Raw genomic sequence first — 22188 nt, 5'->3', positions numbered from 1 at the left:
TGCAGAGATGCTGTAAACAATCCTTATCAGAGTTTGAACTTTCCCTCTTTGTATGCTTCTTTCCATCAGTTTTGTGTCTCTGTCTGACTCATCCTTTGTCTTGTTGCCTTCTCCTTGATCGCTTTATTTCCTTTTTTGTTGTTCTCCCTATTGTTCTGCCTTTCTCCTTTTTTTTCCTTTCTTGATCTTATTGCAGTGCAATCTAATTCAACAGCTTTTTATTGGCTGGCACAGAGATGCTGCCCTTTGCCAAGAGCAGCATTTCACTATGTGGGCCTCACCAGATGATGTAAAGGATTGTTGCTTGATAAAACCGATTGATAAGTCCAACCTGACAACAGTGGCAGTGTGTGTTTGTCTGTGAGGGCATGCAGAGTGATATCTGGCTTAAGGTGTCCTTGAGTGTACAAGCAAGCAAGTTCAGCAAGTTAAAGATGGAAAAGCAGAAGGTCTGGTGTATTGATTGAAAGGGAGAGGTATACTGTAATCATTATGAAAGCCTTGGAGGAGAAATTAAACTCTGAAAGGGAGAAAGAACTATGAGACATGGTGATTTTCATTTGAAAAGACTCAATCAGCTTCTTGGCAGATGAGCTTGTAGAGAAGATTGGTATCAGTATCAGTGATGGAACTTCTATTCTGTTGATATCCACTGTGTGTGATTTCTAAAACGTGATGAAAAGCAAGGGCAGAGTTACTGAAAAAGGACAAGGGAAATGATGCAAAATAATATTTGACATGGACATACTATAACCTCTTTAACCAACATATTAAATGGGCAACATGAATATCGTCATACACATTTATCTATTCGCTGATTCCATGCATTTTGTTGTTGTTGTTGATCTGTTTTTGCATCTGTTTCTCCATCTCTGCAGCTGTTAGCATCAGATGGTGTCCAGCAGAGTGCTCCAGTTACCGTGACCATAACGGTGTTGGATGCTAATGACAACACTCCAACTTTTCCTAATATCTCTTATAGTGTCAACCTGTTCACTGATATGATGCCTGGAGAAACTGTGTTACAGGTACACACTTTCAAATACACACTGGTTAATAACTTGTGTGTGTATTTATTATTTATTATTCGTGTGTGTCTTTCTAGCTGTCAGCAGATGACTCTGATGCAGATCAAAATGGTCAGGTCACCTATCGGATCTTGGCTGGTGCTCAGGGAGAGTTCCTTATAAACATCAGGTAAATGGATCATGAACCTTAGCAATTTTTTATTAAGTTTCGGTTCATTCAGTCAGTATCTATAAGTGTATCTAAAAGTTACATCTATATCTAAAAAAAATGAATGCACAGGCTCAGGTACAAGCAAAATGTGTTTGTCCTACTTTATGAATAGGGTCAAAAATGATTATGTCAGCAGATGATTTTAATTATAATTTGGTACAAAAGCAGCATACATGAAAGGCAGAGGCTTTCAGGAGCAAAGATGGGCAGATAATCCAAAGTTTGTCAAATCCTTTCAATGTTTGTTTTTCATAAAATAAAGATTGGAAGGGGGTTTGCATTTTATCTCTACAGTGGAGAAAATTATTAAACCATTCAAGCAATCTGGACAAGTTTCAGTGCGTAAAGGGCAAAGGAGCAAACCTAAGATGGACGCCCATGATCCCTCAGATGGCACTCCATCAAGATCCATCTTAAGCTCATACAACCACATGTGCAAGGGATTACTGTGGGGAACCTTTTCTAAGCACTATAATGCAGATTTACATCCACAAATGCTACTTAAAACCTCATAATGCAAAAAGAAGCCTAATGTTAATGGACCATCACATAGTAAAAACATGTAATGTTGTCAGACTAATCAGTATCCAAGATATATATTTTTAGAAGAAATAGATGCTGTGTCATCTGGACCAAAGATAAAAGGAACCATCCAGGCTCTTATCAGCAACAAGTCTAAAAGCCAGACTCTCTGATGATATGGGGTGTTATCATTGCCCTTGTCAAAGTTTATTTACACTTCCAAGACAAAAAACTTTTCCAGACAAGTCCATGCATTTTTCATCTTGGTAATGCAAAACTACTTTCTTCACACATTACAAATGATTAGCTGTGGGGGGAAAAAAGAGGGTTCAATGGACTGACCTCCCTGCAGTCTAGACCTGTCCCCAAAATAAAATGTGAGGAGAATTTTATAAGGAAAAATGCATTGACAATCATGCACTGTTCCACACCTTAAGACAGATTTTCAGGAATAATGGGATAACACCTGAAATCCTTCATCACTTTTGCTTTTATTGCCAGGACATCTTTTGTATGTTTGTGAGAAAAAATGGCAAAGTTACAAAGTGCTACTGAAATTAAGTTAACAGGACAAAACATGAAAAAATCTTGGGTTCATACTGTCTACAGGGAAATAAAAGTCAAAGTTAACTGAAGTAAGAATCACTGTTTATTTATTATCATTTATTTTTTATTTCACATTTTCCACAACCATTCCAACACTTTCTGGTTTGGAGTTTCATACTGTTTATGTCTTCACACTCATAATCCTCAAAAATAGCTTTGTAAGCAGTTTAATTGAAAACCAAAAGTGAATTAGCATTGTTTAATAATATATACTCAACAAGAAAAAGTACATGTTTTTTTTACATCTTTCCTTCTTTTTTAAAAGCTCTTTGCACAGTGAACTTTATTATATATCATCTCTGGTGCCCCCCAGTATTTGAAAAGAACATGTCACTTTTTTGTTTTAAACATGACTGCCATAGTTTTACAGTAACAATACATTTGTTATAGAACTTAATGATTAACAAGCATTTAATTGCAAGTCCATACATATGCGTATGTCCTAAAAGTCCCAGTGGCTCTGATTGGTTAGCAAATTGATGATAAAAGAACCGCCCATTGTTGATTTGGGGTGTGCCGAATCCCCATGAAACATTTTTGTGTTTCATTGTGATGTCATTAACTAAATGAAGACTGGGCTACAAAAGTTTCGGGCAGATTAGGAACAGTCTTTACTCTTGGGGAACATAAAACAATTTGCTGTGAGCTTAGGGCTCTCTAACTTCATAGAATTTTTACTTGTTTTGAAGGGAAAGTTAAAACCTCAGAGCGCAACAGAAATATATCCCTGTATTTGATTTCTTTAACTGTTCCCAGATATTGCAAACAATTCCTCTATTATCTTTATTTATTCATGATTTGTTTTTTATACACCTTATTGTTGATATCATTGGTAATATCAAAGAGGACACCTTTTTATATTAATAAAACTGCAAAGATGGTTATTTACTGCCGTAAGCAAAAAGGCCATTACTGAGAAAACAGGTGGTCTGTGTGTAGGGCAATTTCCTAAGGGTGTCCAGGTGTGGTGAGGGCTCATAATCATATACTTTTTATTTAACTGTTTTCACAGCACTGGGGACATAACGGTGGCACCGGGTGTTGAGCTCTCTGTGGGACGAAGCTATGCTTTGACTATAGAAGCCATGGACAACGGGCATGTACCCCACAGAAGGTACGGATTTCTGTGTCTGCTTCACTACTCGTTTCTTCTGTCTGTCAGGAGCTGAGGCATGAAAGGTCATCAGATTTTCTCAGCTTCGACACTCATTTTCAGACCGTCATCAGCACTGGCTCTTTGTTACTCCCTTACCACCTCTCTTCCTCACCTTTCGGAGAGACTTCTTTATATACTGTATGAATATATATATATATATATATATATATATCTTTTTTTTTGTTTTAAATACATACCATGAACTGTGGTTCTAAAGAATAAAAATGTCTGAATAGGTGTTAAAGAGAGGAAAATGGATCACACAGGCTTGAAAACTAAAGAAGCCAGGCATGAAAGTTTATAAAAAGGTGCCTCAACTACCAGATACCTCTTTTGTTTTGTAGAGAGAATATTATAATGTCTGCAGTTCATAAAATGGACAATGTCAGCAATTGTGGGTAAATAAATGCTGGGAAGTGTAAAAAACAGAATGTAATGTGCTATGACCTTCTGTATTCATAGGTTTTGACAGGATATGGTGACATTTTATTTATTTTCTTTTGCTTTTTTCCCCCGTCTGCCTCCTTCTTTTTGCCTTTCATCTCTACTTTGATAATTAAATCAATAAGGGGCTATAACTTTCTGAAACCCCCGACTTCAGGCTTTTCCCCAAATTTTTTCCAATTTCTTGGAAAAACCAGCTGCTCATAACATTTAGTAACCTCTGTGTATTGATTCGGTAGCTTAAGTCTGCCTGAGAGCAGTTAAAAGTTTCAGTTATTGCAATTACCAAGCAATATTTTAGAACAGAAGTAAATCGAGCCAGCGAACGGCGCACCCACTGGAACTCGGTCAACTCGCTCTGAACTGTAAATTGATGAAGCAGCTGCAGTGGCAGAGAGTTTGATTTCCTGAGCATATCTTGACTTTACTCAAGAAACATCACAGAACAGAACTCACAGAGAACTGCTGCCACAAGTTGTAGTCTAGCAAACATCTTTCATGTAACTCTTCTTGTCCCTCCTCCCCAGTTTGTTTTTTACTCTTGCTATATATCATGAAATACACCCCCACTATTAGGAATAAGACTAAAAAGAAAATTGTGGAATAGTTGCCTGAGTGTAAAAGGCCATAAAAACTGCACTAACAAATCAGCAGCCTGTTGTTTTTTGATGCTCAAGGCACACATGGGTTAGGTCCTTGTGTTATGCCTCCGGGAATAGCTTGACAAAAGGATAAATTAACACTGCAGTGTCCTTGAAAAGGGACAAACGAGCCGAATTCTTGCACTAAGAAGCTCACAACAAAAGAAACAATCAGTTACAGACAGATGCATTTAATCAAGACTTCTTCTTTTTTTTCACTAAAAGGGTTGATTTGAGCTGTTACCGATTTAAATATTCAACTTCTCTCCCGTATTCTGACAGAAATCTAATCAAATCTAATTTGCACCCCTGGCACATGGTGAAAAGTTAGCATATGGAAAAGAAAAATGAACATTTTGCTTGTGTTCATCAGGACCTCACCTTAGAGCAAAACTACAGAATAAAAACTATTAGAAGTGTTGATCACTTGGATAAAAATGTTTGTGCTAAAATGTTATATTTAAACATATGATAACCTGAAACATCAGGCAAACCTGCTGTATTCAATGCTGTGTAAGTTCAACTGAAGAAATACCAAACCCACTCTTTACAATTTGTAAAGAAAGTTGACATCATGCCTAGTGTAAGCTAGAGTCACAGGTTTGGGTGGAGCGATAGGTTGAGGACCCAAATGTAAAATTATCAGAAGGAAGGACTGGCAATTTTTTGTCACAATTTTTTTAGAAAAACTAAACTTAAGGAGCTGTCATGGCATTGTAAAGGAAAATTAATTCTTATATGCACTGTATTGAGTGTTACTGTGTACAACCTATAATAACCTCCTGCAAGGATACCACCCTGTCCTGTTTTCTGTCAAATCCTCTTATACAATGGTGGGCTTGTTAGAATATATAGAGAATCAGACAGCTGCACTTTAAGGAGGATAGGTAGTGGTACTGGGAGCGATGTCAATGTAGCCTTGGCTGTAGTTAGGGAGGAAAAGTAGATAAGAACGCTCAACTGTATCAAAGGAGCGATGACGCAACAACCTGCATTCTAACTGAATTGTCTTTGTCTCAGTGGTCAGAGCAACTCTGTACTGTGTTGTTCTTTCTTGCACGATATTATTAAAAGCATCTTATCTCCTCAGAAGAAAATAACTGACTCTATGCCTTACTTAAATTTCCACCACAGCATGAACAAAAACTGCAAATAAAACCGAACTGAAGGGGAACGAAATGACAGATGGCAAGAAAAAACACAAATTATAGCGAGCAAGAACAAAAAGAACCAACTTACAAACATACATAGCTACATACAATGATCTGGCACTGAACAAAGGAAAACCTGGAGCATATATACTGAGGGAGGTAATAACAAACGAGGAACAGCTGCGGCAATCAGAAACTGAGAACCTGGTGTGAAACGAGAGGGGAAGTAAACTCAACAGAGAGTACAAAGCTCAACAAAATAAATTCAACTCGAGTAAAAAACACAACGTGAAACAGAAACTAAAAAAACAAAACACGGATCTTCCAAAGCAAGTGTCAATGTTTCCACCAAGACCTTTGGTGAGAGAGTTCTAACAGAGTAATATATGAGTGTCACACAACCGCATTTTACTGGAATTACTTAACTGAGAAGTAATTTAATGCTTCTGAGGCCTGTAAATCTGCTCAGCTGCTCTAATTATAAGCTTGGGATATGATTAAATAAATTCATTTGTCAAAGTTGCAACTAGCTTTTTCATGAGTTCTTCTCACTTTATAACTCTTAAGCCTTTGTCATTCATACCTGAAAAATAAAGATGTAGAGGAGAATTTAAGACAATCAAAGTGTGTAAACTAACTACTTTTGCTGTAAACAACAGGTCTTACTTGGCTTTGCTCCCTTCACCTCAGTACTATGTTTTATCTTCCAAACACCCTTTATGAGTCCATATTAAGCTCATTTGAGGGTTTAATTTTGATGTCCACTAGAATTCGTTTACGCACTTTAAATTTTTACAAATGACAATAAATTTCTTATGCCATTGCTCCAGCAAGTGTTGTCATCTTATTGCCGAAATGCTTAGTTGTTGCTGCTCTCTCTCTTCAAGTCCTCTCTTCCAGGGGGTATATGGTCTGCTCTGATAAGTCAAAAATAGTGGCATGCAGACACACTCATTTTGTGGTGGGTAAAACGAACCGCTTGGTAAGCATTATTTAAATGTCTTTTATGGTTATCGTCAAGTTCAGGATTAAAAGCTTTGACTTGAGCAACATCCTTACAGTAACTTTCTTTGTAGCTTTGCAGAACTTTTACATGTGCAAAAACCTTTATAACACATCACCTGTAATATTTAACCTAAAACTTTAAGAATTTTTGGAATTCAAACAAGTACTTCATCCTGCAACACATAAAAAAAAAACTTAAATGATGGCCATTCACCTTTTGTGACGATGCTTTTTTGTTTTTCTATTGCATTCTTTTATGATGCAATGATATAATTGACGTGCAAAAGTACATTCATACAATGTCCTGCTTGTCAGAAACTGTTTGATGCATTATTGTATTGGTGCTTTGCTCTCAAATGACATGTGTATAGTTGTGATCAATCGATGCATGCTAACTTTACCTGACTTCCACACAGAAGTATTTGACAGCTGCAAACTTCAGCTTTGCATGTTTCTCTTGGTGGAGCATCATTAGTACCTGAGCTCGCAGAACTAGATGCATCATACTGGAACCAGGCAGTGGTGAAGCACTATTCTGATGTTGTTTTGATGCTTTTTGCCAACAGTTTTGTGCACGATTGCCACCTCATTGTGGTAATAACGCAGTTTAAATCAAAATGGTTCCAGATCAAGACATTAGTCGCATAATTCCTTCATCCCTTACTGATTGTCTCATTGAAATTAAACACTGGTTCACCTTGAACTTTCTTAAATTAAACAGTAGTAAAACAGAACTTCTTCTTATTGGCACTAAATCAATGCTAACTAAACTTCATAATATTTCTATCTCATTTGATAACACCACCATCTTTCCTTCCCCTCAGTTCAAGAGTCTGGGTGTCATCCTCGATAGCAGCCTTTCTTTCAATTCTCATGTCAATAATATTACTCGGTCTGCTTATTTCCATCTTCGTAATATCCACCGTCTCCGTCCTTTTCTCACTCCTCACTCAACTGCTGTTCTAGTCCACAGTTTGGTCACCTCTCGTTTAGATTATTGTAATTCTCTTCTTTTTGGCCTACCTCAGAAAACTTTACATAAATTACAGTTGGTTCAAAACTCAGCTGCCCGTATCATCACGCGGACCCCTTCAATCCATCATATCACACCTGTTTTGCAACAGCTTCATTGGCTTCCTATCCCATATCGTATTAACTACAAAATACTTCTTCTTACCTTTAAAGCTATTCCTAATCTTGCTCCTCCGTATCTTTCAGACCTTCTTCACATTACTATACCTGCTCGTACCCTCAGATCCTCATCCTCTATTCATCTCACTGTTCCCCCCGTCCGTCTTGTTACGATGGGGAGCAGAGCATTTAGTCGATCTGCTCCCCAGCTCTGGAACTCTCTTCCACCTGATCTCCGTGACGCACAAACATTACCACATTTCAAATCCAAACTTAAAACTCACCTGTTTAAATTAGCCTATGCATTGTGATTACTATTGCACTGTTTTAATTAACTTTATTTTTTATCTATTTGTTATGTATTTTAAATTGTTTGTTTTTATGTAAGGTGACCTTGAGTGCCTATGAAAGGTGCCTATAAATAAAATGTATTATTATTATTATTATTATTATTATTATTATTAATATTATAAACAAATTTATCATAGTTCAATAATTATTTGAAAAGTTGAAAATCCCATCCTTAGTAAATGCCTACAGGGCCAGATAAACATTAGACACAGATATCATTTAATGATAATAATCTTTAAATCATTTGATAGAATTTAGCTTCAAATTTGAAGGTATTTAGTGAGGAATGATAAAAACTGCACTGAAACTGTCAGCATCTGACGCGCTTATGAAGCAGTAAGAATTGAGCAACCCTGTTTGCTATCTTTGAGCTTACGTAAGGAATGAATCCTGTCAAACCAAACTGATAATATCTTTATATACAGAGCATAAATCATTATTGCTTATGTACATATTTTAAAATACCATTTGTTGACTCTAATAAAATCAACTATAATAGGTCACTCTATCCAACAATATCATAATGACTAAACTCCTCTCTCCTGCAACACTTGGTTCCAGCAGTGTAGCTACGAAATCAATAGAATTTGAACCATTGCAGATTGAGGTGGTTCCAGTGATTGGCTCACAGATTGTCTCCAGATTTCCCAAGACCATTTGTTTATCTCAGCTGAAAACACAACTGGCATGACAAATCAATATCTCTCTCTGCTAGCTGTGTTGTTGAAACAATAGGTCAAAGACTCAAAATAAGCTGCCTCCTCTTCCTCTCAGGAATGCAGGCATCTTTTTGCTTTCTGTTTCTTTATGAGATTGGATCTCAGATTTTTAAGTGTTACATCAAGTGTCACGTTAGTAGCCCGAAACTTTTGAAGAAACCTTGCAATGCATATTTTATTAAGATTAGAAAATATTTTGCATGTCCTAGATAGATGAACCCTAGAATGCTGAAAATATTTGCCAAGGTTTTTTTTTTTATTCACGTGCATATTCATTTAAACACTTAAAACAAAGTCAACCACCCACCCCCGCCTACCTCACTTCTGGCCTCCAAGGGACCAGTCAGACTTTTATGTAATCTTTCAAATTGATCATGAAAAATAGCTATCACGGCCCTCTAAAATTCTTGTGCCAAATTATTATCTGTGGAATATATCTTTGTTCGTTTGGTTGAGTCATATAACCAGATAACGGCACATTGGTGTGCAGTCTGTCCTTAAGAATATTCTGGAAACTTAACAAGTGGAGCACAAAAGGAGGAGGACAATAAAACTATTTACATCAGATGAACTGGATCTATAAGTGATGCCCTTAAGAGATTGAAAAAAAACTGGACTGAAACTCATCATTATGTGGAGTGATGAATCCTCTCTAAGTATATTGTGACTCCCCCTCTCATGTAGAAATCCAGATGAGCTGCATATATTTGCCTTTAAATCAGTCTTGGGTGCACAGAAACTTTCCACTGCTTTCCACTGAAGAACAAATCATTTTTGGATGCAGAAATACACAGAAAAATAGGTTTAAACCACAGTGGAAACCTTGACTGAATCATCTCCAGTCAATCGGTTTTAACCAGCAATGCCATCAGAATTTAATAAAACACTGGCGGTCACTCTGGAGATGCTCTCATTCCTTCATCCTTTATCTACTTATTTATGTTATTAATGTTCTGAAAATATAAATAGATTTCATGGGCTAGACCTGATGTTTCTTGGCCTCTTCAGTTAAGGATCTAGTTTGAGAGGACTTGATATCTTCCTGCAGATTAAATTCCTTCCTCACTCTGAATGTTCAGAATGAGCCAAACTTAATATCAAATTTGGATAATGGGAATTTTCAAGCTTTTTTTTTTTTTTTTTTTAAACTGCGAATGAAATTATTGGATCATGGGATTGGGGGCACACTATTTCCTAATGGGACATTTTCATCAGTTCAGTTTAACTGATGCTTCAATTATTTAAATTGCTATTGCTTCAATTCACAACATCTAATTAGTCCCAGGGTATTTCAATGGCTCTTTGGGCTTTGATCCATTTATCATACAAGTATGACAGTGAATGAATATATTTAAAAGTAAAACCTGACTGACGCTGATGGACCAGTCAGAGCCAACTTATGCTGTGCAGCTAATTAGAATTAAGTCCAAATTTTTAATCGATGATCAAACATTTATTCTAAGATAACTAGATATAGCTGTGTTTTTGGAGTCCTTCTTTCATGAAAGAGTTTGAAACAGACTGTACTTATCACACTGTTCAATGTTCGGCCTTGGTATCCTGTATTCCAGGATATGTTTTTTAATAAAAATGAAAGCAAACATCGATATGGTTCATCACTTTCACTTCAGAAGTAAATATTGTATTGTGTGTTTCTACTTTGTGCATTGAACATGTAAAGGTTGAAAGGAAAGTGAACCACAGTAACATTGTTGCTTACAAATCTCAAAATATGTGACCAAGGCAATCGTTTCTTTTAGACACACACTCTTTATGGCGCTGGAACTAAATATTTGCCTACACCTCATTAAACTAGATTTTTTTTTGTATTGTTTTTTTTAATCTGAAGGATGGTGAATACTGTATGATTAAGTCTTCATTTTACAATGTGAAACGATCAACTGTCAAACGTTCTTCTAAATAAATACTAATTTTCTCTTGATGCCTTGTCAAATTCAAACTCAAAATAATCATTATTTGCTTTTGCAGATGCTCTTGGCAGCAACACTAAAACTGCATTTTGTATTTTGTGGCCTTATTGAAATGCTTGATGAATCACTTCATCTTTAGCAACATAAAAAGGGACAGAAAACCCCACAAAAACAATAACAGGTCAATGTGAAACATACACTTTTAACATCAGATATGTTTACCTTTAAAAACTTAATATCCACAAACCAAAATGAGGGCAGTTCTGAGAAACCTCACAGATTGTTCCCTGAACTTGTTGTCACAACCATCATACTAAACAAAGAGGAGAAAAAGGATAGTCTAAACATTTAAGACGATAATTAAACTGTTCACAAACTGTATTCACCAAATGGGGTTACGTCAACATTTTCTGTCTGTAAAACTTCATCACCTTCTGCATCCCTGAAAGTTTGTCAGGATGCACAATAGAAACCTTCAGCTCTGCAAAGTCTTTTGTAAAAAGCCTTGCAGCAAAGCACTATCCAGTGTCGTTGTCACTCACGCTGTTGTTGATTATTTTTATTATTATTATTTTTTTTTGCTGTTAATTAGTCAAACAAAGCATGAAGACCAAGGAAATGAATATTGGCCAGCCATACTTCACTTAAATCATTGGCTATTCTCTTTCTATCTGTATGTGCTTCTCTGCAGCTCTTCGAGTCCTCCTTCTCTCCTCCCATTCCACTCTTAACATCCCTTACCTGCTATCGTTCATTTATCGGCTTCTCTGTTGGAGGTTCTTTCTCTATCTGTCTCTGCTCTCCTCAACTGTCCCAGTTGCCTTACCTATTTCTCTTTTGTCTTCTCACTTTCTCGCCCTCTCCTTAGGTCATCCATTGCAACAGTCTACATTGAAGTTTTGCCTCCAAACAACCAGAGCCCTCCCCGTTTCCCACGGCAACAATACAGCCTAGAGATCAGTGAAGCAATGAGGCCTGGTGCTACACTGCTCAATCTGCAGGTACACACGAGCTATGTTTGCTGGTGGTTATAAACTTCTTTGGGTTGAGGTTTCCTTCACATCTTCATAAAGAATTTGGCAAATACCACCGCCTGTTAGGGTTGACATGTATATGGAATCAATAACCTCTGTAACAGAAAGACAACATTTAAATTGTTTACCCCTTGCCTCTAATGTCACAGTTCAAACTCTTCAACATTACCATCCACAACCTGCTTGAATTGTTTACCCATTACTTTAAACTTTTTCAGGTTCTTTTAGTGAACAGTTTCAGTCATCTTTTGCCTCGCAGTACCTTGTTGAAGGGTTAATTTGTTAAGTATGCAAATAATTCAAACCATTAAATTGATTAAATGCCTTTTTCTCCTCTTTATATTTAACTTAACTGCTCATTTTTTGAATGCCACTTGGTGACTGCTTAAGGATTTCCCAAGGTACAAATACCCCCAGTTGGGAAAAAAACGCTCACTGATACATTTTTGGCTAGTGATTGTTTCCTCCCACACATTGGCCTAGAGGAATGTTAGTTCTTTACTATGTAAAGAACAGCTTCAGATCCGGGATGTGAAATGAGGAATGTGGGTTTCCGCAAATGAAATGCTCTTTTAAGATCGTTCGAGACATCAACTTGACTTGTTGTTTGCTAGAGGGATTTCTTTGCTTAGGGTCAATGGCTTAGTGCATGACCCACTTTCTCTCGAGATTTCTATTACCAGCGGAAGTCTCTCCATGTTTCTTTAGATTGTGCTTTTTTATTTCAGAGTTAGTAGTTCCATCAATGATGGCAAGCTGTTCAGGACACTGTTCATGTGCAGTAAAACAGGCCCACATCATTACACCACCACCACGTATCACAGATGGGATAATGTTTTCATACATCACTACTTATTAAAACTGTTCTGGCCTGATATGTCCACAAGACATGTTTACAACAGCTCTCTGTCTTGTCAGCGTGATCTTTAGCAAACCGTACATGGGCTGTTATTTTCTCTTCAGAGAATGGATTTTTCGTGCAGCCCATCATGCTGGTGGACTCATGAAAGGTTAGAAGTTACGCAAAGATCTGTTGTTATTTCAAACTATTTTGTGCCTTTCTTTATTTGAGCACTACTCTTAAGGAGGATAATCGTGGTATTTAATTTCCTTCTTTTGTGCTAATTGGATTGTGGATTGGTAGAGTTCAGACTTTAGTTTTTTTTGCAACCTTTGCATTGTGAATGAGCGACAGGTACCTCTGAGGTTCTCAGAAATCTCCTTTGTGTCCTGTGATAATGGCTGTTCTTTAAGTAAAACAGAGCGCCCACTCACACCTGATCTTCACTCCACTAATCAAAACAACCTGGCTCTAATTTCCTCTTCAAATGCACTGATCTTCTTTGATGCCACCCAAAGATACAGGTTTGTAATATTGGATCATTTTCCTCAATATATGATCCAGTGCTTGTTTTGTACTTTTAAGACACATTTGAAAAATATGAATATGAATACTAATATCATTAGTCAAGGCATGTTTACCCTAAGTGCCAGTAACTACTGCTACCTCCCAGGGGACAAGCCTGTAACTACAACAGTATGAAGGAATGGCATTACATTGTTTCTTGCTGGCTGTGTTGTATCTTAAAATCATGGCTTTCTAAGACGTGGAGTGCGGACATCAGACCCACACAGTCGTGTTGTGAGTGAGAGGTCAACCGTCTTGCAGATGATAAAATTGAGAAATCTTTGTCCATGAAAAAGTGAGCCCACGCTTGTTGCCCTGAGTATAGCACCCTTGGTGAAATTTGGTGCTTGCACACGAGTGTTCTCATCTGTGTTGCTTGGAGCAGAAGGCAATAAATACCTGCTACTACTGTATTCATCTAACATGGGACTGAATGCCCATCAAACACTTTACAATTGCACTTAAAAGTCAGATGTTAACAGGTGTTAGTGGGTTTTTGACCAGTGAAAGAAATTAAAAAATTGAAAAGGTAAAATGATAAATATGTGACAATGTTGGTTCTCTCCCTATTTCCTTTCAAGGCAGTGGATCGGGAGAGGGACTCCATAACCTACAAAATCCACAGTGGAGACGTCAATGGAAAATTTGTACTGCAGCAGAAGTAAGTGTGTCAATCCAAAAGTCATGTGTATATCATTTTTACCTAAAACACTGGGGCTGGTTTCAGAAGCTGAAGCAAAACATGTTTTCCTCTTTGTGTCAGTAGTGTTCCTTCTGCTTTTCATACACAAACATTTTGTGTTGTTCTCTGTTCATGTTGGTGCAGAAAGAAGCCTTCTTTTTACTATTTAGTTTGGAGCTTCACATAGCTATATGCACTTATCCTCATGTGGACACATATGTGCCACATACACAAACGCACACATGCACACATGCACACACACACACACAGACTGTGGGCTTTTGTTATATTTATTCATTATTGCTCGTTAAAATTGCATCGCCAATGCTGGGATAAAAGCTACATTTCTTGAGGGGAGTAGAGAGAAAAGAAAAGAACTGCAAGTTGTTTAAGTTTGCAAGAGCTGAGGCCGAACTATGAAAATGAAGGGCGAGAAAAGAGTAACAGATTCCTGAAAAGGACACAATTTAAAAGCACAAACATGACTAAATGAATCTGGTGAACAGAATTCTATAACGGCACCAATCAAATGGAACTGACAAGCTTTTATTTGTGCATTCCAGCAATAGTTTGTTGATTTTGTGTGTGTGGTTAAAGAAATGAAGAAACAGATGCCAAAATGCTGCATGGCCTCTGTTGTATCTTCTGCTTTAAGGCTCAGTCAGAACCACCTCTGTCAGTCTTTTGCCACTGCTCTAGTGCAACATACATTGCAGCTTACTGTATATCTGTAGTTCTTTGAAAGCTTTTGTCCAGAATTAAACTCGATTAAAGTGGCTGACATTGCAATACATTAACTGCCAAGTATTTCAGGTACTTTACATACAGGAATAAAATGATCAGCATGAAGATAGAATTCAAGAAATAATCGCTCAGGTTTATTGCTCCGAGCTTTTGAATAATGTCAAGTCATTTTTTATTTAACCTGTACAATTGACTCACTGGAAGTTCTCCACAAGTTTTGTTTTCAGATCAGTAGTCATGTCAAGAACATTTTTCAAAATTTGTGATGTATTTGATAAAAATAAGAATGTGTGTACTTGCAGTGGTCTTACTTGTCGCCCAGGAGGTACAAAGGCTGTGTTGGAAGACAAATCCCTGTCTTTGCTATTAAAGCATCAACACCCAAGAGGCTGTTCAGGTTATCGTTGGTGAAGTGTTGGACATCAAGTGCTATCAGGCTTACATGAAACAGTTTTTAACTAACTTTTATGTTACTTGTATTTGCACTTAAATGTCTAACAATTGTCTGAAATTGTTGGCAAAGTAGTGTCGAACATGCTTGGTAAATCAACATTTCATGAGCAGAATCTACATAAAATCAATAAAAAGAAATATACTTCAACATGGAATTCTTTTCTTTCTTTTTTTCTTTCTTTCTTTCGCGTGCGCATGCGTGAGCGTCTGCTGCAAGTGTGGAGAGGAGAACGAATGTGAGAAGTGTTAAAGGTTTGAAATTCACTCTTTATAGCGGTGTTTTCTCTTTGTTTTTTCGCACTTTAACATAGTTTGACTTCACTGGTGTTTCTTTAGTGTCTTTTTCGGCAGCACCTAGCTTGTTAGCTGGGTGCGATGGCCGGAAGAAATTATGGTTCTGAAGGCTTTCGGAGCCTTTCCCGTCGACATGGAATTAAAATACCAGTCTGCGTGGATTTTTCGGTTGAGGAGTGTGGTTTGGCTGTTGGAGAAGTTGTTGGATGTGAAAGCGTGAAGGCAGCATCCAGAATGAATAATGCGGTAGTTTTGTTTTTGGACTCTATTGATAAAGTAAATAGCATAGTTGAGAAGGGAATTGTTTTGAGAAACACGCTAATCACCGTTTTCCCCCTATTGAACCCTGCAAAAAAGATCATCTTGTCCAATCTGCCACCTTTTATCAGTGATGAGGTGTTGCTAAAGGAATTGTCACGTCATGGTCAAATCGTGTCAGCAATGAAAATGCTTTCGTCTGGTTGTAAATCAGCGAAGTTGAAACACGTTGTTTCATTTAGAAGACAAGTGTTTATGATTTTAAAGAATGATAATGAGGAACTGAATATCGTGATGAAATTTAAGGTTGATGGATTTGATTACACAATATTTGCAACAACAGAAAATATGAGGTGTTTTGGATGCAATCGGGAAGGCCACTCAGTCCGTAACTGCCCTGAAAAGATTCAAAAAGAACCTGTTCAGGTTAATGAAGATCCAAGGGAAGGAACATCAGCAGATACTTTGGTTGAGGCTCCAGCAGTTAATACTGGAAAAGAAGTCTCAACAGAAATGCAAAACCAGTCGGGTGTTTCAGAGTGTGAACTTTATAAAAGCCAGGAAGGCATGGAGAGTGTCAGTGCGTCTGCTGAAGTGCATGAGGAATTGAGCCAAACGACTACACAAGAAGGGGTTCAGGAAGGAAGGGATGTTGATGATTTAGCTCATAGTGAACAAAATGTGATGATGGATGACGAAAGTTTTTTTAAAGTACCAAACACTAAAAGAAAATCTGAAAGATCTAAAGGGGTAAAACTTAAAAAGATGCAGATGAAGGAAAAGAGTGGAAGAGAGAGTGACTCAGATGCCTTAACTGATTCTGATAGTGATAAAGAATCTTCTGATTCTTCTATTCCGGATGGCCAGGGAACTAATGGATACGGTTTAGAACAGATTCGAAGTTTTTTGGAAGTAACAAAAGGAAAGCGGGAAGTGTCTATAGATGATTTTTTTCCTAATAGAAAATTGTTTGTTGATTCAGTTAAATGGTTAATGAGGCAAAGGACTTCTGATGGTTTGAGGGACACTGAGGTGTATAGACTTCGAAAACTGATGCAGAAAATTCGAGCTAGGATTAAATGATTAGTTACATGAAGGTTGAAAAACAGCTGACAGGATGCTGCACTTCATTTTTCCTATGGTTCTTTTTTTGTTTTTGTTGTGTGTGACTATGAGTAGCTTTAAAATCTCTTCTTTAAATCTTAATGGTGCAAGGGATACGAAGAAAAGGGCTGTGTATTATGAACTTTTAAAATCTAAAAACATTGATATAGCTTTTGCTCAAGAAACTCATAGTAGCTTTGATAATGATGTTGATTGGAAGAAAGAATGGGATGGGAATCTTGTTTTGAGTCATAAAACTTCAAAAAGTGCGGGAATAGCAATTCTTTTTTCCAGAAATTTTATTCCGGTTTCAATTGAAACTGAAAATATTGTGTCTGGGAGATTGTTAAAGGTTATTGTTAAGTATGAAAATATAAAGTTAACTTTACTGAATGTATATGCTCCGGTGACGCCAAATGAGCGATGTGTTTTTTTGGATAAATTAGCAGATACGCTGTTAAATTGTGCGTCAACAGATTATATGATTTTAGGAGGTGATTTTAATTGTACGATAGATGATTTGGATAGAAATCATTTGGAGCCACATCCACATTCGAGAAAAGTCTTGAAACGTGTTATTGAAACCTATGATTTGGTTGATGTATGGCGTTCCAAACATGGAAAAACAAGGCAGTATTCATGGGCTCATTGTAAAGACAATTATATTTCTTTAGCAAGACTAGATAGGTTCTACTGTTACGCTCACCAGTTACAAATTATTAAATCATGCATCTTGTGTCCAGTGGGTTTTTCTGATCATTGTATGATCATAGCAAATGTTTACATTAATAATTTAAGACCTAAGAGTGCATATTGGCACTTTAACACTGTTTTGTTAAATGACGGGTGTTTTAAAAGTGGTTTTTCTTTTTTTTGGAAACAATGGAAAGTTAAGAAATGTCAGTTTACGTCTATACAGCAGTGGTGGGATATTGGTAAAATAAAAATTCAGCAGTTTTGTAATCAATACACACAAAATGTTACGAGAGAGTTAGTGAAATCAATAGAAGAATTAGAGATTGATATTGTGGAACTTCAGAGTTTTTGTGAGTCCACTGGAAATCGAGGCCATATTCAGGCACTCAAAAGAAAACAAACTGCCTTGGCTGATCTTCTTGGGCTCAGAGCACAAGGAGCTCTGGTACGTTCACGTTTTCAAAATCTCTCTGAAATGGATGCTCCGTCTAAATTCTTCTTCAGCTTAGAGAAGAAAAATGGACAAAAGCATCTTATTCATTGTATTCGGTCAGAAGATGGAAAAGAGTTGACAGAACCTACCGAACTGCGAAAAAGAGCGGTGGACTTTTTCTCAAGACTGTATGTTAGTGAGTTTAGAGAAGACTCTGTGATGACAGAAACCTTTCTCGATAACATGCCAAAGGTGACAGAACAAGATAATGTTTTTCTGGAGAATGCTCTAACCTTGCAAGAACTGCAAGAGGCACTGATGAGCATGGAAAATGGCAAAGTTCCTGGAATAGACGGTTTGCCGATGGATTTTTATAAATCTTTTTGGCCTGTGTTGGCGGAAGATTTGTTGGAGGTCCTCAATGACAGCATAACGAGGGGAAAACTACCCCTTAGCTGTCGCAGAGCTGTGCTCACTCTTCTTCCAAAAAAGGGAGATCTTTATGAAATAAAGAATTGGAGACCTGTCAGTCTATTGTGTTCTGATTATAAGATCTTCTCGAAGGCTCTGGCTTGCAGATTGAGAAAAGTTATAGATCAAGTCATACATGTTGATCAGTCCTACTGTATTCCTGGGAGATCAATAAGAAATAATATATCACTAATTCGGGACTATTTGGACATCTCTAACTCATTGGATATAAATTTTGGTCTGCTTTCTTTGGACCAAGAAAAGGCATTTGATCGGGTGGAGCACCAATATCTTTGGACTAGTCTGAAGGCTTTTGGTTTTCCCTCTGGTTTTATTGCCATGATTAAAACCCTTTATCGTGACATCGAAAGTGTATTGAAGGTCAATGGTGGTTTAAGTGCTCCTTTTAATGTCCAAAGAGGTATTCGGCAAGGGTGTGCGATGTCTGGTATGTTGTACTCTTTAAGTATTGAACCCTTACTATGTCAAATCAGGAAAAGATTAGAAGGTGTAAAAATAAATGAATTTTCTTTACCTTTTAAACTTTCTGCATATGCAGATGATGTTATTGTAGCGATAACAAAAGAGATAGATGTTCTCACTTTAACTGAAATTATTGAATGTTTTGGTAAAATTTCTTCAGCTAAAATTAATTGGAGTAAAAGTAAAGCATTGCTAGTTGGTAAGTGGTCAAAAGAAGGACCTAAATTACCTAATGAGTTGAAGTGGGTGAAAGGTGGTTTTAAATATTTGGGTGTTAACTTAGGGGATCACATAGAGGAAATGAAAAACTGGGAAGGTTTTTTTGAGCTGATGGAGGGCAGGTTAAAGAAATGGCAATGGCTTCTACCACGATTATCGTATAGAGGCCGTACACTTATTATCAATAATCTTGTTGCTTCATCTTTGTGGCATCGGTTAGCAGTGCTGGAACCTCCACCAAATTTTTTGGTTAAATTACAGACTATCATAGTTAACTTTTTTTGGGACAGGTTGCATTGGGTTCCTCAGAGTGTTCTGTTTTTACCTAAGGAAGAAGGAGGACAAGGTTTGATTCATTTAGAAAGTAGGAAAGCAGCCTTTAGATTGCAGTTTTTACAGAGTTTTTTGTATGGAGATCAAGATGTTTTGTGGAGGCAGGTCGCAGATTGTTTATTATCAAAAGTGGGTGGTTTAGGCCTTGGTAAAACTTTATTTATTTTGGACTACTCAAGGTATAGTGTAAAATGTTTGCCATCTTTTTATGTCAGTATCTTGAAAACTTGGAAACTAATGGAAATAAAGAGACTTGGAACATCTACATCATTAAACTGGCTGTTGATGGAACCCGTCCTCAAAGGATCTCGTTTGGGTTCAGCGTGGGACGATATGGCTATGATTTCTGAACTGTTATTTAAAAATGGCATTGTTACGCTGAAACATTTGCTTGAACTTGTTGGTCCTGAAATGGGAGATGTGTCTTCCCTTGCGAGAAGGCTGGGGATTCATTCTCTGCGAATTGTTGGCATGATGCTGGCAAGACTCAAGCAAGTGCTATCAGATAAGGACAAAAGACTCATGGATGGATGGTTTAACGGACAGTTAACACCTGAAAAAACAGATCCTTTTTTTCAAATAGGTTTCAAGCCGCAATTGTTTAACAATGAATGTCCTGGGGTTTTTCTGGAGAAAGGGAAAAATGAATGGACAACATTGGATTCTGTGAGTGGGAAGACGTTATATATGAGATGTGTCAAAGCTTTAAATAAGGTAAAGTTAAGTGACAAAAAAGATATTCCTTGGAGAGGTTTTTTTAAAGTTGGTATTGATGTGAAACCTGCATGGGGTTTTCTTTATAAAGCACCATTGACTAAAAATGTTGGTGATTTACAGTGGAGGATTTTGCATGGTATTATTGCAGTTAATGCTTTTGTTTCTATTATTAATCCTGCTGTTTCAGATAAATGTCCTTTTTGTTCATTAAGGGAAACGATTTTTCATTGTTTTGTACAATGCGTTCGAATAATAGATTTATTTACACTACTTGGAGATATTTGGGGATTATTTGGAGAAAGTTTTACTGAACAGTGTTTTATTTTTTGTTTTTCATATGACAAAAGAAAAAAGAAAAAAGGGCGGTTGTTGAATTTTTTTCTTGGTCAAGCAAAGTTGGCCATTTATTTGAGTAGAAAGTATAAAATTAAAAATAAACAGAACACTGAGTGTGTGAAGCTTTTCAAGAGTATGATTAGAGCAAGAGTGTTGTTAGAATATAAATATTACCTTAAAATGGATGAATTTAGTGTGTTTCAAAATATCTGGGATTATGAAAGTGTTTTGTTTACTCTGAATAATTCTGAACTTTCATTTACGAATGTGTTGGTTTGAAGAGGAGTTGAATGTTTAATTGAATAATCATTGAGTGAATAAATGAGTTTTTTAAAAATCAAAATCTTTCTTTTTCTTTCTTTCTTTTTCTTTCTTTCTTTCTTTTTCTTTCTTTTGTTTATGTTGCTGCTGTGATATACTTTCAAGTTTATACTTAGTGTTAACCAGTGTTAACCAGAACTGTGTGTTCTCTCTCCAGTTCAGGGTATTTGGTTCTGGACAATCCTCTGGACAGGGAATCTCTGGATTATTACGCCCTGGTGGTCACAGCCTCAGACGGACATCCAGATGGAGTAAGAAACTCAGCTGTACCACACAGATATTAACTGGCTCTCTTTCAGACAACTCAAGTTGTCATACATCCCCATTGGAATTAATCTGAACGGCTGCTGGAAGGGATTCTAAATCCTTCACAGTGAAATACCACGAACAGCAGCTGTTGTATTACTTGAAAAGAGCGATTAGTTTTGGACATTCTTGACATTCAGTATAAATATCATGACTGCAAAATATTAGAATATACTATAGAGTTAGTTAATGGATTGAATAGTCCATGGCACCAAAAATAAGTGAGTCGAGTTCAAATCTGATAATTGATGCACCAAGTTTGCCTTAGCAGTTGTAACTCATAGCTGACATCAGATTTTTTTGTCACGATACTAGAATTTTAAACTCAATACTAATACCCAGGAAAATACTTGATACTTCTTCCAATACCACAGAGGAAAAAGAAATTAATTAGCATAACATGATTTTGCTGAACAGGGCTTCAGACTAACTTTTGCTGTAACAAGACTGCAGCTCCTAACTTAAGATGGAGGCACCAGCACAGCTGAGACTGCTTCTAATACAACTCTAAACTTTTTTTAACTGATTAATAAATGATTTGGTTTGAAACAATTTGCAGAAATTATCAATATTTATGATTTAATATTTATTTGGCGTAAGATAGAAAAATGTCTCCCCTTTAACATTTTGATTTGTTTGATCTGTACTATTATAAAATAGATCATTTGTTTGAGATTTGCAAGTCATTGCATTCTGTTTTGATTTACATTTTAGACAGTGTCCCAACTTTTTTGGAACTGAGGTTGTATGATATAGTACATGCTTGCCTTCATGGTCCTTGTGACAGGATACATGCATGGGAGCAGAATCGCATTATTATTTATTTTAAGTATGTCCGATGTCACAATGCTGTGGACTGTGTGAGAAAATGTTCAAAATCACAAGAACTTTGTTTGGAGTTTGGCTGTATCAATATAATGCATCATTTAATCTAGCAACACTGTTGTGGCACTCGTATGACTAGCATTAATTGCCACTACTAGCACTAATGGTAGGCGTC

The 22188-nt window shown here is 36.9% G+C and overlaps 1 protein-coding gene across 2 annotated transcripts in view; it reads left to right on the top strand.

Annotated features, from left to right (window-relative positions):
- The window catches only part of LOC142373511 (protocadherin-15-like), a 219316-nt gene that overhangs the window by 114681 nt on the left and 82447 nt on the right, over positions 1–22188 (top strand). For both annotated transcript variants that reach the window (XM_075456801.1, XM_075456800.1), the window contains 6 exons: positions 879–1028; positions 1106–1197; positions 3380–3481; positions 11765–11897; positions 13920–13999; positions 21040–21133. In XM_075456801.1, the coding sequence (XP_075312916.1) occupies positions 879–1028; positions 1106–1197; positions 3380–3481; positions 11765–11897; positions 13920–13999; positions 21040–21133 (651 nt within the window). The remainder of the gene's footprint in view (positions 1–878; positions 1029–1105; positions 1198–3379; positions 3482–11764; positions 11898–13919; positions 14000–21039; positions 21134–22188) is intronic.

The sequence above is a fragment of the Odontesthes bonariensis genome, chromosome 23, assembly GCF_027942865.1.
Source record: "Odontesthes bonariensis isolate fOdoBon6 chromosome 23, fOdoBon6.hap1, whole genome shotgun sequence".
NCBI lineage: Eukaryota > Metazoa > Chordata > Actinopteri > Atheriniformes > Atherinopsidae > Odontesthes > Odontesthes bonariensis.
The sequence above is the reverse complement of the archived record's forward strand: the minus strand, read 5'-3'. Positions and strand labels throughout refer to the sequence as shown.